Below are 20,170 nucleotides of genomic sequence, written 5' to 3'. Positions count from 1 at the left end.
CTCTTAAGAGTAGCAATATTTTTGTACTTCAGAAGTTCTTAATTCAAATAATAAAATAGAAAACAATTCAATTGAGAAATAGGCAAAGGACATTTCTCCACAGATGTACGAATGGCCAATAAGCACATGAGAAAACAGTCATTATTTGCCATCAAGGAAATGTAAATCAGAACCACAATGATATACCACTCCACATACTAGCACAGCTATAATTAAAAAGACAAATTATAGCAAGTGTTGGTGAGGATGCAGAGAAATTGGAACTCTCCTACACCGCCAGCAAGGATGTAAAATGTGCTGTCACTGTGAAAAAGTTTGGTAGTTCCTCAAATCCTTAAACATACTTACCATATGACCCAGCAACTGCACTCCTAGGTATACACCCTAGAGAATTGAAAACACATGTAAAGCTTGTACACAAATGTTCATGGCAGCATTATTCATAAGAGCCCCAAAGTGGGAACATCCCAAATGCCCATCAACTGATGAAAAGACAAAATACGGTATATCCACACAATGGATTATTACTGAGCTGTAACAAGGAATTGAGCAGATACATGCTACAACGTGAATGAACCTTGAAAATACTATACTAAGCAAAAGAATCCAGTCACAAAAGACCACATATTCTCTGATTCCATTTATATGAAGTGACCAGAATAGGCAACTCCATAGAGACAGAAATTAGTTTAGTGGATGCCTAAGGCTGGGGTGGTGGTGGTTTCAGGGGTGATCACTAAGGGGTATGGGTTTCTTTTGGGGGCTATGCAAATACTCTAAAATTGATTGCAGTGATGGCTGCCCAACTCTGAATACACTAAAAAAACACTGAAGCTGTATACTTCAAATTGGTGAATTGTATGGCAGGTGAATTAATCTCAATAAAGCTGTTATTTTTTTTTTAAAGTTCTCAAAGTTCACCATAAACTGCTTCTGCAGTATGAAGCATTTATCAAAGTTTACTTTAAACCGAATGGATTTTTCTTATCACTACCTATAACAGTTATTAGGATTTTATTAATTTTGCAGCATTTGCCTGGTAATCGCTGAATATTTTTCACAGGGATGACTTAAATTTACATTTAATTTATGAACTTAAACATATGAAATACTGATAGATCTAATGTTAAGACTTTCAGTAAAAGGATGCCTGGAGATCCAAGCATGGCATCATCATCTATCCACTTAATCGAGAAACCTAAGAGCCACTCATGTTTCCTCTTTCCCTTAGCCCTTCTGCCCATTTCAACAGCAGGGAACGCTGTCTGTCAACTCCTAAGGGTAGGATTTTCTGTTTATTCACTATGGTATACTTGGTGCTTAGAATAGCATCTGGCACACACAAGATGCTTATTTAATATTTGTCAAATAAATCAAAATTCATGCTTTCTTTGAAATTAACACATTAAGAGAAAAAAATTAAATCCTTCACTTGATAATTTGTTAAAATAAACACTAATTTTAAAAAATGTAGACTATGGAAGTTTTATTTGCCATTTCAGTTAATGAAACATATTAAGGCTAAATTCTCAAAGGGACACAGGTGTGCTATGGGGCCAGAATATGCAAAAGTAGAACATAATAACTTTATTCAAGGTTGTTCTTGTTACCTGATCAACGAATATTTAAAAGGTATTTTATTTTATAAAAACTTACATCTGTAAGTAATGAATTGACCATAACAGAGGGCTTAACCTGGAATACATGTATACGCTTAGAGGCCCATGAACACCTAAAAATGTATGCGAAACCTAACATGTATATTGGCATGTGTATCTTTTTGGTGTGAGTTCATAATAATCAGATTAAGAAGTCTACGACCCGAGAGGTTAAAAAAATTACTTAACTAGAAACAGTCACAAAGTCTTTTAAACATGAATTTGTACAATAAAATAATATCCAACAGCTCCATCTATGGGTATAAGTCATCATCACCTAGGAGAAATGACGACACTACCAGAGATCAGCGCATATCGTGAATGCTTGTGTTTAAATCTTCAGTGTCACTCGAGTGGGAATTTATTAGCTATTGATCACAGTTTTTTTTTCCAGATATAGATGCAAAAATTAGGAGACTGTTGATGAATTCTACTTACAGTACTTCAGCACCAAAAAATTGGGCAGTTATGCTGATACATGTATGTACAGTTCAACATTTGTCAGTCTTAAAATGCTTATTTATAGTGAAATCTATATAAAACCGTTAAAAACTTTTCTATTTACATTTTTTAAAAAATGAAAAGTATAGTTTCCTTTGCCACAACTTGTCAAAACTGACTCTTACCCTCCCACCCTTTTACCCTTCATTCTACTTGTGACAGACAGTGATCACAAGACCCAAACATAACTGCTTAAACAAATTGTGTCCTAAAAAAGGTAGAATGCTTAAAAACATTACATTTAGAACTGTAAATGAACTTTTTATACATTTCAAAGGGGGTTAAACAAAAGTATGTTAAAGTTATTTTCAAAGTCTCAGTCCAACATGAATGTGCAATTTCAATGTTAAAATAGTATCATATGAATAATTTGTTTTCCTGAACATAACTGAACATTTCCTTTGGGCCAGAAAATGTTTCTTTTCCTTTGTTTCACAATGAAACATTTTCTTGTAAGTTTTACAGAAGAGGGAGGGTGGGAGGTGGAAAGGGTAGGCAATCCTGGTTTACAGGAAATTTGTCAGAAGAAATATGGCCTGCTTTGAAATGTTTACATTTAAATAAATAGAAGGCAAGTGTGCTGCCTAGAGCACAAAGGAACAAAACACAATAAATTAGCATACAATTGGTAAGAATGTACAAGCCACCCAAAAAGCACTTCCCACTGGTTAGGGATCTGATTTCCACCATCCAACAAGGATTCTTTAATGCCAGTATTTCTCTAGCTATTTTATAAAATAAGAACTGAGCAGATGTAAAATGTTAACCAATTCAGCACTTCCAGGGATTTGCAAAAACATGTAAGATTAAAAAAAACAAACAAAACTTCCTGACAGAGTTTCAAAATACAAACTATTCACATTCCCCTTTTTTTTGATGGTGTTTTGCTCAGTAGAAACCAGGTGAGGAACATTCACAGGAAAAGTCTCTTTCCACTGCGAGACAAACTTTTCCATCAGTCATGGTCCAACAGAGAGAAAGAATACCAGGTCTTATGTCACTGTAGATGTGCATCTTTTTCTTTCTTTCTTTTTTTTTTTTTTTTTTAAAGTACATTCCCCTGTGAGTTTTATCTTATTTTAAAATGCTACTCCTGCAGCAATTCTTCTTGAAACACTGTTGTTTCAGGGTCCACAACTTAAGCATGGGCAAAGTGCTCTCTTCAGACATCAAAATACAAGGGCTTCCCTGGACACTTGGTAACCAAGTAGGTTTTAAAGTGCACTCTTGTGTCCAAAACACTAGGACCTTTCAGCAGAACTCTGAGAGGGGCTGGGTTCGGTTCCATCCTCTGTGCTACTGTCTATGTCCTGCTCCACTGCTGTCTCATCGTCATCCAATTGCTGACTGGTGAAGTTGTTTAGCTCAAGGAGCCCGCTGGGCTCTACGACCACGTTGGAGCTGGAGTGACAAGGAATAGCATACTGGGGAATGGCCTGGAAGAGAAGACACAGGAGAGAAGCTTTATGGTTAAAAAAAAAAAAAGTAACAGAAGGAAACAATTAAGGAAGGCAAAAAGGACACTGACATTTATTGGACAACTACTAGACGCCAGGCACTGTGCTAGATGCTTTCACCTATGATATTCTACTAAACTGCCATAACAACATTGGAAGTATAGAAAATATTTCCATTTTACAAATGAGGAAACGAAGATGGTAAGTGACTTAATCAAGGTCACACAGATGGTCAGGGTTCACTCCAGGATTCAAAGCAAAGTGCTCTACCACTCAAAGTGATCTTTCCACTCCTTGATGGTTCCTCTTCTAACAAAGGAGGCTGAAGTCTGTGCCTATTCAAGAGACAGAATTTTGAGCACATTTTCATTTGGTCACTGAGCAAATTTTAAACGTGTATGTAATCAGATTTTGCTCATCATTTGCGAGATGAATGATTAATCTACTGATACCACAATATATTTTAAGTCCTTTGGTAGCTCAAACGGGAAGTTATTAGTTTGGGTCACATAGTAACAATCGTTATTAAAAATAAGAGAGGACAGAACTACCTTTTAAACAATAAAAATACCAATAGATAAATACATATTTTGGCCATATTGCCTTGTCAGATTTTTCTTTCTCAATTTTATTAGATACCTTCTTAAAAGGTAGATCAGTTCACATCATACCCCTGCTTAAAATTTTACAATTGTTTCCTATTGTGCTTGCTATAAAATCAAACTCCTTACCATGGCTCCAGTCTTTATGCCAAACTCACTTGTGTACCCCAGGGCCTTTGCTCTAGTTCTTCCTCTCTTCCTGGAATACTCTTCCTCTAAATCTTTACATGGCTGGCTCCATCTTGTCATCTGCATCTTAGCTCAAACACTTAGAATAAAAGGCTTTGACAGGGCCTTCTTTCTATGTCCATGAAATCAGAGTACTGGGTCAGACCCATCTCTTACCCACAATTTCTATTATATTGTTACATTTTCTTCATCTTTATCACCTCTTTGTTAACTTTTTTCTCACCCTTAGAATTTAAGCTCCAAGAGAGTATGGACCAGAGCACAGATCTTCACTATCTAGATGCCCAGAGCTTTGAATAGTACCTGGCACACATTAGATGCTCAAATAAATTATCTGCCAAATGAATAATGTATCTTAAACATAAAAAACCCCAGAGTAGAGCTGAATAGCAGCACTTTGAAAATATAACTAACCATAACAACCTTCTATTGGGGGAGATGCAAATTTAATTTTAATACTATCAAGAAAATAGAGTAAGATGCCTAGGCATTGACTTTAGGGTGGTGAAGTTTTTTGTTTCTTTGTTTGTCTTCTCTCATCCTCCCACCCTTGATTCATATAGCTGGTCACTGTGAAAAAGTCTTATGTGGGGTCAGGATTTTAGTTCAGCTCTGGCTGACTTGCTGTGGACCTCTGAATAAGTTACTTCACTTTCTTGAGCTTTAGTTTAATCTTGTATAAAATAAGATAATTAGAGAAGATATGCTTTAAAGATCTTTGCAGTTCTGAAATTCTAGGAATTCCACATACATTGGCTCCTTCAAAATAGAAGATACATTCATTTTGTTTACTCCTCTATCTTCACACCTAGCACAGTGCCTAGAACACAGAGGTTAAATAATACACATGAATGAATGAATGAATGAATGAAAGAAACAGGTTATCTGTCTACAAAGAACAATGCTTTTCACTCAAAGCATTTAATATCAAACATGCTGAATTTTTACAAACATTTTTCAAGGAAATCAAAGAACTCCTACAGACTTCCTTCACTCATGCCAATAGGTATTTTACTGAATCAGTAAAATCAATACTTTGGGTCAAAGCTAAGGGTAACTAATGAGACCTGAAAATGTTATAATAATATATTAATGATGATTATAATAACAGGAGATATCTTTATTGAGTATTACTCTATATCAGACACTTAATCAGTTGCTTTATATACATTTGCTCAATCCTCAAAACAACGTTGTAAGGTAAGTGTTATTGTTTCCATTTCATCACACGTATTGAAACTGAGGACAGAGGTTAATTCTGTTGCTCAAAGCCATGATACGGATAATGAGTACAGGTGAAATTCAAATCTAGGTATTTCTGACTCCAAAAGCTTGGCTCTTAATCACTATGCTGCCCTTCCCTCTGACACAGCAACCCAGCACATGGTACAAGCTAAACGTTAGCTGAGTATTATGTAGAGGACCTACTTGTTAGCTATCATCTATCATCCTTGATGCATGACGCAAATTATATTTTCATCCCTGTTCATAAAGTACAGAAAATAATTTCCAAATAAGCTATTCAAAATTGTTTTCAATTCAGTGAGTATACCAATTTAAACTCCTAGTAGTGACAGTAAATTTTAGGAAAGATAGTAATAGCTACTATTCATTGGGCAATCACTACAAGCCAGGTACTGTGCTAGGTGCTTCATCTAAATTTTGTGTAATCCTTATGTCAATCATGTAAAGTAGGCTTCCTTTTCCCATTTTACTGATGAGGAAACTAAGGCACAGTGAGGTTAAGTAGTCTTGCCCAAAGTCACACAGTGAATGGCAAAGCCATGAAAACTATTCCTTTTCCAGCAGACGCTACCACTAAAAGTATAACTAATTTCTTTGCCCAAGGATTATTTAGTTCACTAACATTTGTTTTTACAGGAAGGAACAAATTATTTGAATAATTCAATGTGCAGATCTATTTCCATTCAAGCATTATATACTTAGTTATATCGTATTTGGGTTAATAGTGGCCAATTTGCTTAGTTATATCGTATTTGGATTAATAGTGGCCAATTTGCTTTCTCTCAAGCCTCTGCATCACAGGAAAGGCAAAATTTACTACAGGAACTTCTAAGTCACACAACAGTGAGTCTATGGTAAATACTAGACTATCCACATTTCGATAAATCTAAATTCTCAATTAACTAAAATGTGCTGCTCTCTGATATCTTCCAAGTAAAAACGAAAAATGTCAAGAAAACAACCTGATACCCTGCAAGGAGAGAGGGAAATAACACACAGCTTCTACAAGCTAGACTGCATCCAGTAACTCCTCAGTCTGGATCTGTTATGCATGATGACAGATGAGCTTTAGAATGAAGGGAATGTGAGGCACAGGAAGATCTACTGTCAATGAATAATCCATTATGTTCACTAGCCTGTACTTACCAAGGCAAGACAGTAACCATAACAAGATTTTTCAATAACAACAATGATTGAAATAAAAAGCAAAGCTTTACCGTTAATCCCAAATTAGATATAAAGTTAAATTACTAAGAAACATTCTCTTACAACGTGTTTCTCCAGACATTTCAGTTAATTAAGATTTTATGTCCTGAAACCATAAATTTGGATCAAGATCAAGAACTGTGTTTTTGCAAGGAAAGGGTCCTTGAAATTAACTTGAAATAGGAGTACAATCCAATTATACCCCAGGAGTACAATCCAGTTACATCCTTCGAGCAAAGATTGGGGAGCCCGAAGTTTGACCTGGGAAGTTGTTGATCTTCTAGGCTGACTTGCTGAGGCAATTCTGGCAAGTGTGGCTTGCATCTATGAATCAAGTGGACACATGGCTCAGGGCCCTGATTGCCTCTAAGTTGTGCTATGTGACAATATCCATCAATTTTCTAGGACTGTCTTCCAGAAAATAAATATAAATTTGTATATTTGTAGTAGGTAGTTAACCAAATTTGTCTCAGAGATAATTTCTTTGCCATCTTGGCTTGACTCTTCCTGTGACATCCCAAAACATGCCAAACCCACAACCCCCAAGATGCCCAAGATTTCTCATGTGCCTTCCAGTTCTTACCTGGATGATAATTTCTGCTGGGCTCTCTTCAGCTTTCTTTTGGCCTACATTCTGAATACGCATGAACTGGCCTGTCGTAGGCACTCCTGGTGCATCGATTTTCCTTGTCGTTAGGGGAGGGCCAACAGCAGATGGACTCGAACAGGACTCTCTACATTTCTGTTGCTGGGGAGTGGAATTCGCCATCCCTGCCACCACCACATGGGTAGAGGGTAATGATCCTGCTTCACCAGTGAGCATACTAGTGGCAAGAGCCTTCTTTGGGGGATCCACTACTATATGCTCTACATTTGTATCAATCTGAGCTTCCATCAAAGACATTTTCAAAATGTCTGACACTGCTGTCTTCTCAGAGGCCTGAATGGGAGATATGCTTGTAACTGGTGATGTCAACTTAGGCACAGAACTGCCACCAGTTATCTTTGTAACTGTGGGAGGCTGGCGCCCCTCAAAAGTTATCTTTGTAACAGAGGATCCTTGGGTTATAATTGGCTGCTCCACCTGAAAACAAATTGGGGTTGTGTGTGTTACAGCTACATCTCTTTGAAAAAACCTATCAAATACCCCAGACAATATGGCAAAAGAAACATTTGTGCGGTATACTAGGAAGACATTTTGAAGCTCGGTGTTTTAACAAGAGGGTTGGATGGGAAAGTATCTGGTTACTTTAAGAAACCTAGGGAAAGAGGAAGGGTTGAAAGAACCTTTGTTCAGCCAGCCAAGGTTCATAGCAGTAAAGGAAAAAAAAAGTCACAGCAGCCTTGTTTTCCTTTGGGATTTACATCCCCACATAGTACACCTTCAACCCGTCTCAAATTATTTCATATGATCTTCAGCTTTTTAAAATAAAAAGTAGGGTTTTTTTTTCCAATCTTTTGCTTCAAAATACATTTATACAAACATATTCTATATATATGTATTTATAATACACACATACATACATACATCACTCCAAAGCCACTGACTTTCCCTAATGTAATTTTTCTTTTCAATATCCACAGATAATTCCTTTGCAATCTAGAAAATAAATCTAGAAGATAAATTAACCAAATGGTGATGATGTAAACTACAAAGATGTTCAATGAGGTTCCTTAAAAGACTGTAGTTTACTTTGCATTAATACCACAGAAGTAAGAGTTTATAGGCATGGACATAAATATTTTATACTTAAAAAGTAAAAATAATTTAGGGATATTGTTTCTATGCACTGTTGATCAATGCTGAAGTGACATCATTAAAAACTGCCTGGGAAACCAAGTTCTGAGCGCTATTTTGTTCTTCCTATGTTAATGCGTGCATTTCTTCCCTAACGTCAACCTTCTGACAGGATAAAGTAAAACCAGCGTAATGAGGCTTTTGAGTTTCCTCTTGCCAGGAGAATGCACTGCTCATCACGATAGGGTCGTGATGTTCTCATTTTTTCCGTGAACAGAGAAGTTTAACTTTGCATGCTATCAATATTCCGTTACCTGGCTTGCCGGCTGTTTCTCGGACGAGGCTGGGAGCGGCATTTGGCCCTGGGGGGTTTGGGGCTGCACGTAGATTTTTGGTTGGTTCGGAGCCTGCTGCAGTTTAGGGAGCTGCTGCGTGGTTTTCACCGCAAGCACCTGTACTACAGTCTGCGGGGGCTGTGCCATTAAGGTAGGAAGCGGCCTGTCTCTGGCCGCCATGGGATGCTGCGTGTGCTGTGCATCTGGCTTGGGCTGTGCTTGTTCTTGCTGGAGAGGGGTGAGCTTTTGATGCCTGATGGAAAGCTGGGGCATTTGCGGGAGTTTGTGCTGGAGCTGGTCTGCCTGCAGGTGGATGGTCTGCTTCTGTTTAGTCTGGAAGCACTGCAGAGTTTTCACTTGCAGCTGAGTCTGTTCCAGCTGTGGCTGGCTAAGTTTCTGCTGTTTAGCTGACTGTGACTGAGTCAGGGCAGATCGATAAAACAGACCTGTCTGAGGGTCTAAAGTGTCCATCTCTTCAACCTCGCCCTCCTCAGTTCCAAGTTCCTCGCTGTGTTTGGTAAAAGCAGTGTGACTGCTTAATGCCTGAGTAAAAAAGGCACAAAGTAAGAATGAAATAAGAAAAACACCTACATTGCTACATTTTCCTCAAACTGGAAAAGACGTGATTATGAGTACCATTCAAAAATTTTCAGAAGGGAGCGCCTTTATGACCAAAAAACCTCAAGGTTTCTAAATCTAAAGAGGGCTTTAGATTGAGACCCTTATAATTTCAACTGTTAGACATCAAGTACTGCAAAAACTAGCCTACTCACGTCAATAAGAAAAGTCCTAGAAGGCCCAGAACTTGTATGTAAGAGGAACAGGGATGCCCTGCAAGCACAGCCCAACTAGAAAAAGAAAAGGCTCCCAGGCTCAGGACATAGCTCTCTGGCCTGGTCATCAGAAGTGCTCACCCGTCCAAGGAAAGAGCGCAGCAACCCAGGAGTGAGGCGTCCAGAGAAAGGCCAAGGTTTGGAGCAGCCCACTTCGGCCGTGTGCCCGTCTAGCACGGTCCAGAAGAGAGGAGTTGTCTGAGGGCCGTGCCCACCCCAGTCCCGCAGCAGAGGGCCTCTCTGCTCAGGGTGGAGACACTTTGCCAGGCTTCACTGAGGTCTGAGTGAACAGTCCTCTGAATCAGCCCTCCCTGCCCTCTGCCTGGATTCCAGGCCCACTAGGCAACAGGACCCCGGACACCTGGCTCCCAGGAGGGAAGGAGACTGGGGAGGGGGCAAGAAGGCTCCTGTCAGTAGAAAGGGAGATGTGCCTGGTATTGGCTATAGTAGTGTTGGGAGGAGGCAGCGATCTGAGTGACATGGTTAGGGCCAGTGGCCTGACCTGTCTGGGTGTCTTGAGAAGGGTCAACATCAGGACGGCCAGATAAGAGCCAAACTCCAGGCTGAGATCTGACACCCAGCAAAACCTCTGGCCATCTGGCTTCCCTCAGTGACACAAGATCCACCCCAACTCCATCTTTCCCACTACCTTGTTGAATGCTACACATCTACTCTAAAGTTTAAAACTTTATGAGATTTAATTGAAACCCTCCTCTATCTCACAATGACCTAACACATACAGGTTTTTAATTCAAAAATTTCTTCACTGTCTTTCCGATATTTGCCTACAGTTACAGTCAACTACTACCAGTCAAGTGATAATAATTTATGTGGCTACTAATGATAAGTCATGCTTAAATATGTTATTTATGACATCACTTATAAAAGAGGCAGGATGTTTTGGATTTACATCCTAGCTCTGCCACCCAGAATGAGTTACTTCACTTCTATGAGCATGAGTTTCCTCATTTGTAAGAGGGATAATACAGCCACCTTGCGGGATCATAGCAAGAATTAAACAAGTTAAGATATTTGAAGCTCAAAGCACAGTATCTGACACAAAACCAACTTATCAACATATTTTTTCCTTTTCCCTATTACCCCTGGTACCAGATTTTCTGTTATATATCAACTCATTCTCCTTCTTATTAAGTCTCTTCCTCAATTGGTCACATATAGTAAAAGAAGTCAAAAAGTTATCTGTCAACTTATTTATGATGTTCCCATGAGGCTGCATTATAAAAAGTAAAGCAAATAAGAAACCCAGCGACAAACAGCTAAACAAACCAACTTCTATTTCATTTGAAAATCTTACCTCAATGATAAGTTCTTCTGTAACAATAAAATACATAGAAACAGTGACCAATTCTAATGTCATAGATTCATCTAAATAGCCTCACACTTCTGAAATGTTAAAGAGTTCACAGAAGATCCAAGAATACTATTTCTTAGTTACTTTCTGGAGTTAAGGTATTTCATTTCCTCTACTCACTTCTCACAGATGAAAGAACTACACAAACACTCTTCAACTCAATTATTTTCCCTCTTAAGATTGGAGATGAAACTGAATCTTATTTCAGGAAAGGGGCAGTTACAGAAGGTCGAAGAAGAAGAAAAAGAAGAGATACAACCTGCTGCATAATGTGGGTGATTGCTCCAGGGGAAGATGCTGGGATGGACTTCACCACCACCGAAGTCTGTGTTGCAGTCTGTGACTGAGCCACGTGCTGGAGCAGGGTCCGCTGGGGCTGGGAGGGCTGCTGGGGCTGGGAGCGATGGCTGACTGAAAATAGAGGAGGTAATGATATTTCTCCAGAAATCATACAGCATCTGTAACCAGTAGTCATTTTAAACAAATGTCTGTGAGATTGCATCACAGACAGAAAGTGCAGTGCTGTGAACTAGGAAGCAGAAGACCAGAGTCTGCCCATTTATGAGCTGTGTGACTCTGAGGAAGTCACTTATCTTCTCTGAGACTCTGTGTTCTCATCTGTAAAATGGGAGTAACAGAACTATTCTAAGGATGAGATGAAAAATGTATGTGGAAGCACTGTGAAAACTACTATCACAAAGGAGGAAAAAACCTCTTAAAGTTATAGCCCTCCGTGAGGAGAGTATCTCCAATGACTTTTACCCCATTAAGGTAACAACACAATCCCAGAGTGTTTCTGCAATCAAATCCCAGACTAACATCTTTAAGGAAAGTGAGACAATATAAGTTCTTTAATCTCTTGGTCCTAGTTTCAAATATAATATAAAAACCAGAAGCATTCATTCCTTTATATGAAGTGACATGGTCTCACAGTCTTACAGTTCCTAAAGATGTTAAGAGGTCAAGATGATACTGCAGAAAGAGAACTGAACCAAGAGTCACACCTAGATTCTGTCCCAATCTGCCACCAACCAGCTATGTGAATTGAAGAGGTCACTTAAACCCTGTTATTGACCTCTAAAATTCAGAGGTTTTATTTTTGTTTTTTTATTGAGATAAAAATTTATTTCTTAGAAGAGGACCAAACTAATGAATTGAAAATAATCCTTAAATTATTAAATACTAAAATAAAGTTAACAAAAGAATAGAAAAGTCAGTGTTTTCATCTTCTCAAATTTTAGCTCATCTGAAACAAATGAGTGAGAGTACACTTTAGGCAATAACCCCACTTCTTAGTCTCTTGCTACAAGGGTCCCATGGAGTAACCTATACACTTACAGTTACATTTACATGCAGATATAAAACTATGTATCTACACTGATGCCAACCTATCATTTTTAATCAGCCTCAATTTCAACTTTTTAAACAGTATAAACACTCACCAGTCTTATTCTATAGAGCTTTAAAAATGCTTATGGTTACTGGGAAATCAACTTTTTGAATCCGGAACAGAGTAAAACAAATCTGAAAAATTAGCTAGGGATTTTGAGAATATCAAAACTCCCTTAATAATCAGTAGTTCTAATTCTCATATATCTTGATCTACAATTTCAAGTAGTAGAGATCCTATCCTTAGAAAAGTCACTGTGGAGTGCCCAAGGGCAAGATGATCACCACAGAAATCAATGTAAAAGTGCCACTTATGTATTGAAACTATAGAACTTTAAAACTATCCAGTGAAATACATACAAACTTTATTTTTACAACACATTCTATCTATATTCACAAATGCTGTTTTTCTGTCATTGCTATACATATGCCTACATGTGATATGAGATTATTGGCAACATCACCAGTACTCTTTTATAAATGTACTATAGTATCTTACTGTATTTCACAGAATGCCCTATATGTAAACTTTAAATTATATGAGTTAATAAAATCTTCCATATGTGCTCAGCCAAAATGAAAATAAGGGAGGTTAATATTAAAACAACAAATATTGAAATCATTTACAATATGACTGAGTAGGAGAAAAAAAAATACTAATAATATTAAAGCAAGCAACTTAATGAAGTTTTTATTGATGGAAGCATCATCAGAAATGAATGACATTGAAAAATAAATAAAAAAATAAATATAATTTCTGATGAGGTTATCACAGTATGTGGAACACTTCTGCTGCACACACTAGTCTTCATAATTATTACATTAAAGTTATTTAAAATGAAATGAGTTTAACAGATGATCAACTAAAAATAAGTGATCAACTAAAACCCTTTAAAAATAATCCTCATTCAAGATACTATAAATCTTTTCATGGTAATTCTCCGGAGTGCAGGAAAGTTAGAGAAAAATAACATCCACTGCAGGATAATACAAAAGGCCAGGGCCAGGAAGCTGGCTTTGAAATCAAAGGAAAAGCTCAGTGTGGCTAAGGATACGATGGGAGGAGATTATGGAAGGGGGGGGGTCACAGAATGAGCATTTGGAAAACAGCTGAAGTGACCTTAACTGGGCCATATGAACACCATAAAACAGTCACTCATTTTGTTAAACAACTCATTTTTCCAATGTCAAACTGTTCATTTCTGAGAAAAAATCCCTCTATTCTGCAAAAGGAAAGTCTTTCTTTCACTTAGAGCTTACCTTTCCTCTACCAGATCAGAGTAGAGCGCATCCATTTAAGTGGTTCCCCCCAAAATAATCATCTTTTACCTTCAGCTATACTACAAATGGATGCACACCACTTACCTAGAAGGGGAAAAGCAACCTCTGTCCCCTCATCAGTGCGTTCTGCAAAGGATAAGTAAGGGAAGAAATCATACGTCTTTTCATCTATTTACTGTTTGATAATCTAGTCTATCCCCAGAGGTTATTATTGATTTCCCCAATATCTTGCCCTCTGCCTTTTGTTAAATATCTCTAAAGAAAGATGCTAGGTGATTTTCCATAATCTTTAATTGGATTTCCCCTTTCAGCAATTTTAACCGATTAGTCTTAATAATATTGCCTAAAATGATGCCAAAGAACTCCTTTTCTGCTTCGGTATTTACAGCCTTCAGATATTTGTAACTTTGTGTTCTCTTTTAATCACTGCTTAAGAAAACTCAAGACAGGTGTTTTTTACATATTGACTCATAAGTGATCTCTCCTAACCCCTAATTATTCACATTAGTACTCTCTGAACTATTTCAAATCTTGAGGTAATGAAGTGTCCAAAACAGAAAGCAGTATTCCAGGTGTGGTCTCACCAGAATATGAGAGAAAGAATCTATTATCCTTCCTACTCCACTTCTCTATATACGCCATCCAAAAATCTCATTAACGTTTTGCTGCCAGACCACATTTTAAACAAATACCTAATTTGCTTTCCACCAGAACTCCTAAGTATTTACAGGGATTTAAAGTTTTCCAAAGTTTTTTTTCTTTACATTAAAAAAAAAAAAGGTTGATTTTTATACCTTCTTTCTCCCTTGACCTACCTCCTCCTTCCCAAAATTAAAAAATTCAGATGCCTAGAAATATTTATTTTTATATAAAAGATATTCTATCCTCTCACTACCGCTGCTGCCCTATGTTCACAGATGTTATATATGGCCAACTTGCAGTTTTATATTACTCACAAACTTTGTAAGAACCCTATTGATTTTTTTTCCCCTACTCATTAAAGACAGGGTAAATCCCAAGGACAATGTGAATTTGCTCTCAAGAGCAAACTAGAAGAGACCTAAAAATACAGAAAATATATTCTCCCCCAAACAACCATCCCATGAAATCCAGAAAGGTAGCTCTCCTACCTTAATACTACTTTTTAAGAGGACACCTACCAGTAGTGATGTATTCAGCAACTAGTTCTGACTCTACCACAGCAATTGATGGACTCTCAGGAGAATGTCTCTTTTCCTGGGTCATCTGAATAGGCACTGCCATTTGACTCAAGTCAATAGTGGGTTGTCTTGGTTTACATTCCAATTTTTCCTTTACTGTACAAAAAAGTCAGGGGAAAAATTAACTTTATTACAAACAAGTACTAAAACCAGAGTTGTCCATGGGATTAACGAACAAGACCTCTGGGGTGCCACATGGGCAGTGAATAAGGAGTCAGTGAGTTGAAAAGAGCAGACTGCTATGTATGGCTGTAGAGTGCACAACGTGTGCAACCATACCCAGCAGCCTAGTAAGAACTCATATGTAATCCAAGTAAAATCCCCCCTATTATCACTAGGCCAAACAATTGAGTCTATTTCCCTTGACATACTCCCCTTAGAACATTTCCTTTACCCTTCTTCAAGGTACTCCCTGGTATTCTTGAGTTTACCAGCCTGAAAACAAAGGGTGAGTAAGCAGTACACAGCATGATTTGCTCTAGGGCACACCTACCCAGAACAGCACAACATAGCAACCAGTTTAATTTGATCTATTAAACATTCAAGATAATCTCCAAAGAAATGTTACAATATTTTCAAAGATTCTTAAAAGAATAAACATTTTCAGTGTTAGGAAAAAATGGCTTCTCTGTTCCTGCAAAAACATCTGTGGAATGGTCTGGAATCAAGAATGGTTTTCATGAACAGAATTACTGTCTATCTTATCAGTTTTTCCCTCTATAAGGCATTAATGGAAATAGCTGACTATGTCAAAGACAAGGAGCTGAGGAAATCCCTAGGGCCAAAAATAACACCAATAGAAAGATTAACCAAAGACTTACATCAAATGCTAATTCTATGGGTAGTGTAGAGTGGATGTTACAACAAACAGTACCAATAATTAAGTCCACTGAATGATCATTCAGATTATTCTCACCAAACATATAATGTAAAAAAATCAAGATAATCATTTAAACAAAGAATGAAAAACAAAACCAAAAGAATACAAAAGTCACCCCACAAGTAGAGAGGGCACTGAACTAGGAATCAAAAGATGAGGACTCTCACTGGGCAACCTCTCTAGGTCTTAGTTTATTTATCCATAAAAGAAAAGGGTTGGATGAGATCACTACTAAGTCCCTAAAATACTCTGGCAATCTTTGACCTAATACAACAGAGAAGTCAGTATAACTAACATAGGTTTTGTCTAGAGTTTATTAAGATATTTAGTAACTAGAAATACTGATTCGATCTTGTTAAATGAGGACAGCTCTGCATGGAAGCTCAAGTTGTTAAACGACACAAAGAAGTATGACGATAAAATTAAAACAAATTAGAATGCTAACAAAGCCATTTACGGTGTTTTATGACCACAAAACTGCCCCACCAATATCAAGGAGGATGGCAGGGGCCCTTCAATCTGTCTCCTACTAGTCTTGAATAGCACTGGCAACTGTACTGCATCTATCCTTGTGCTTAGAATTGATAGATCTACCCCCTTCTGCTGACAAGAGGCAACAGGATTGTCCATTTGAAGCAGGAGAAAGAGAAGAAAGAGTTCTGCCACTTTTTTTCTCCTTTCTACTGACTATAATCTATCCTTTAGCACTCCTGTGCACATCTTAATGAACTGACAAGTAAACAGACTGCACCAATGATTATAGAAAAGTCCAGAGGGGGGAAATGTGCTCAAATAATAACAAAGAAAATATAACAATAGTAGTATTTTAGCACACCCATCTCTAGAGAAAACATGCTTCATTCAGTTGAGCATGTGAATTCATACCTGTTGTCTGTTGGAGTTCTAATAGAGCTTTGATTGTTGAAGTAGCTGATTGTGATTCACTGGATACATCCTGATAAATTATGGTGGGGCTAGTCTCCATTGCAATCTCATGTTCTGACCAATCCTGACGCCGGGAAGCAATTACATGAACTACAGGCTGGGAATCTGTTTTACATTAGTTAAAAAAAAAAAACCCTATAAACAAAGTTTCTCTTAAAAAAAAAACCAATTTGTTTTTTAAAAAATCTTTGTATTTACTATAAACTTCATGCTTTATCTCCCCAAGAAGACTGTAAGCCCCCAGAGGGGATAATGCCTTTCAAGTTTGTATTCACTCATTCATTCATTCATTCATTCATTGATTCAACAGACTGGGTACCTATGTGCCAGAGGCTATATTTGGCACTGAGGATATAAAGGAGCTCACGGAATAATCAAGGATGCTTAAGAAGCACACAATCTGGTTGGGAAGACAGACATGTAAAGAGACAAATTACAATACAATGTTATAACTGCTATAATAAATAAGTGTGCATTTGTGTAGATGAGTGCATGTTTGTGTATAGTAAGAACAAAATGCTGTAGGAGTCTTATTTTCCCCAATGCACCTGAAAATGTGTTTTGTATTACAAGCTGAGCATTTAGTCAATACTTATTGGATGGCTGAATCGCGGAAAGGAAATCCTGTCCACTGAAAACAAAAACGGATAGATGATCTAGAAGCAGCATGATATAATAGGACACATACAACATTTGGAATTCGGTCTTAGGTTACAGTCAGCTCTATCAATTATCAGCAAGTTGATTCTTTGGGTCTTAGTATCATTATTTCTAAAATGGCAGCAATAAGATTACCTCTCTACCTCACAGGATTTCTGAGGAGATGAAACGATATATGTAAAAGAACTCTATAAACCATGAAGGACAACAGAAATGTTATTTTTGTTTTTGTTGTACTGGTTGTCGCCTGAAAGTTCTCAATTCTAAGACTTTTTGTTAGTTTCAAAATAAGTTACAGCCTTAACTCAAGGCTTATTTATATTCATGCTATACAGGTATGCATGTAGATATTAAACACACATCAAATCAAACAACAAATTATTTACTGACTTTTTCACCTACAGAATAAGCAAGTTATACTAGACTACTATTAAGTTTCTAAACTCCTTGGTCCACCACATAGGAAATTATATAGGATATAAAAGCATGATTCCTGCTCCCAAGTTTAGATTATAATGGAGGAGATATATAATAAAGATATACATATAGCTTTGTATTTTGGGGTAAAATCAAAATGATTAGGGCAACTAAGACAAATATAAAGAAAGAAAAAGAGTGCTTTGACTCGAAATGGTCAGTGAAAGCATCATCACAGAAAAGAATTCATGCAGCACAAAAAACTAGAATAAATACAACGTAAGTTCAACCTTCTATGAACTTTGTATTTTTGAAAAACCACAAAGTTGTCCAAAAAGGTTAAAGCAGGGGGAACGAGGGGGAATGACTCTTCAAAAAAAAACAAAAACAAAACTGAAAAACTGTCTTCCCAAAGAAAACAAAATCAATATACAAGATATCTGGAATTTATTACCGTTAACATATTATATTTCTGCTCCCTTCCCCTACCCTCAAACACTGGGTAGAATATATGCCACACCATGTATAATTTCTATTAAACGTCCAAAAAATCTAGATGATTGAAGGACACTATCCTACAATGCCAAATGCCATGTGAGGCATATAACAGTTTTTCTTTACTTATTCTAAGTAGATGTATAGAATTTAAATTTAAGAGAACATTATATTAGGGAATCATTCTTTTTATATAACCTAAGTTCTCAACTTTAAGAATTTGTCGTGATGCTATAAGTACCCCTTGGTTAGGTGAGAGGACCTATGGCTTTGCAACCCAACTCTGAATATCCAGAAGAAAGCAAAAACTGCATTGGTAGACAGATAAGGTAGAACAAGACTTTTCACATGGAGCACCTATCAGAGGCATCACTTCAAATAACATCATCCCAAAGGGACTGGGGAGATTACTCTTTCTCTTTCTGCTCATACTCTGAGTAGCTGACCACTGTGAAGTATCAATGCAGCAACCCTGACAGCTGTGATGCAGAATGAGAGTGTGAAAAACATTCCCTGAGTGATTTCCCTCTCTACTTTTGGCTTGTGCTTAGACTAGATAAATCTACTGCCTACCAAGTCTGGTGCTAGGGTCAGAGTGCAATGGCTGAGATACCAGAAGCCTGATCTCACAGCACCATTTGATTTTGCAGTGTACATCCATCTAGACTTCCCTATCTCTCTTGAGGATGACAGCCTGTTGACCTTCAGAAATCTTTCCCCACAGATCATTTAATAAATATTTACTGGACATCTATTACATGTTAGGTACTAGAGATACACACTGTCCTGCCATATCCAAAGGCAGATTCAGGCATCTTTATGGAAGAATGTCTCCTACGTCTTTACTATAAAAAGCCTGTATCACACTTTTATAGAATCGTAAGACCTTCCAGCTAGAAAAAAATCTAAAAGTATGTTTACTGCCATCATCAATCCTATGCTAAAATCTTCAAAATATCTCCACCAGTCCAGGAACTCCAGCACCAGAGAACTCACTACTTTCCAAGACAGTTTCCTTCCACCTTTGCAGTTATGACAATTAGAAAATTTTCTTACATGGAGTGGAAACAGGTCTTCTTCTGACTTCTACTCAATGAATGCAGTTCTGTCCACGTATCTACAAAGACTAATTCTTTTCTTTCTTCCATGTCACAATCCTCAAGATAACTGACAACAGCTCTGATGTTCCCCACAACCCAACCCAATCTTCATGGTCTCTTCTCCATGATTAATGTCCTGTCTCCACCAACCATTCTTCATATAAAATGATTCCCAGATGCCTCAGCATCTAAACCATCTCCTCTAAACTAAACCCAAGATGTTTATATCCCTTCTATGATGTAATATGTACCTTCCCTCTGAAGTACTGTCATAAAGCACAAGGCCTTCACAGTGTTTAATGGTTTATACAGCTTTGCTAGAAATGTTCCAGAGAACATTAGTTCCTCAAGATGTTCTGCAAAAGAACGGTCCTGTGGTCAAAAGTTGGGGAGCATTTTATATTACATATTCCACCCTTCATCTTTTATAACATTTATTAGCACACAAGGGCTCTGAAAAATTCTGCAATAAGTATGTTTTGCTTAACCTAGATTTATTCATCACCCTCACCATGAGTGACTAAGATCATGAAGCTTCTAGAAAAGTCACCCTAGAAACCACACTGTACCTTACTTAAAGTAAATGTCTTTATAGGATGCATTTTTGTATTTGCCTCATGACTTGTTCTATGTTAAATCCCTATCCT

General features: G+C 37.5%; 1 protein-coding gene across 17 annotated transcripts in view; it reads right to left on the bottom strand.

Annotated features, from left to right (window-relative positions):
• Window positions 1-1,469: 1,469 nt before the first annotated feature.
• EMSY (EMSY transcriptional repressor, BRCA2 interacting) overlaps window positions 1,470-20,170 on the bottom strand; it is a 76,176-nt gene continuing 57,475 nt past the window's right edge. For 9 of the 17 annotated variants that reach the window (XM_045508920.2, XM_045508919.2, XM_045508925.2 and 6 more), the window contains 7 exons: window positions 16,792-16,956; window positions 14,967-15,122; window positions 13,891-13,932; window positions 11,396-11,547; window positions 8,911-9,474; window positions 7,442-7,942; window positions 1,470-3,595 (listed from right to left, as the gene is read on the bottom strand). In XM_045508920.2, the coding sequence (XP_045364876.1) occupies window positions 3,401-3,595; window positions 7,442-7,942; window positions 8,911-9,474; window positions 11,396-11,547; window positions 13,891-13,932; window positions 14,967-15,122; window positions 16,792-16,956 (1,775 nt within the window). In that variant the 3' untranslated portion in view covers window positions 1,470-3,400. The remainder of the gene's footprint in view (window positions 3,596-7,441; window positions 7,943-8,910; window positions 9,475-11,395; window positions 11,548-13,890; window positions 13,933-14,966; window positions 15,123-16,791; window positions 16,957-20,170) is intronic. The other 8 variants (XM_045508923.2, XM_045508927.2, XM_045508934.2 and 5 more) reach the window with 5 other exon arrangements.

Source organism: Camelus bactrianus, chromosome 10 (assembly GCF_048773025.1).
Source record: "Camelus bactrianus isolate YW-2024 breed Bactrian camel chromosome 10, ASM4877302v1, whole genome shotgun sequence".
NCBI classification, from domain to species: Eukaryota; Metazoa; Chordata; class Mammalia; order Artiodactyla; family Camelidae; genus Camelus; species Camelus bactrianus.
Note: the sequence above shows the minus strand (reverse complement) of the source record. Positions and strands in the feature narration are given on the sequence as shown.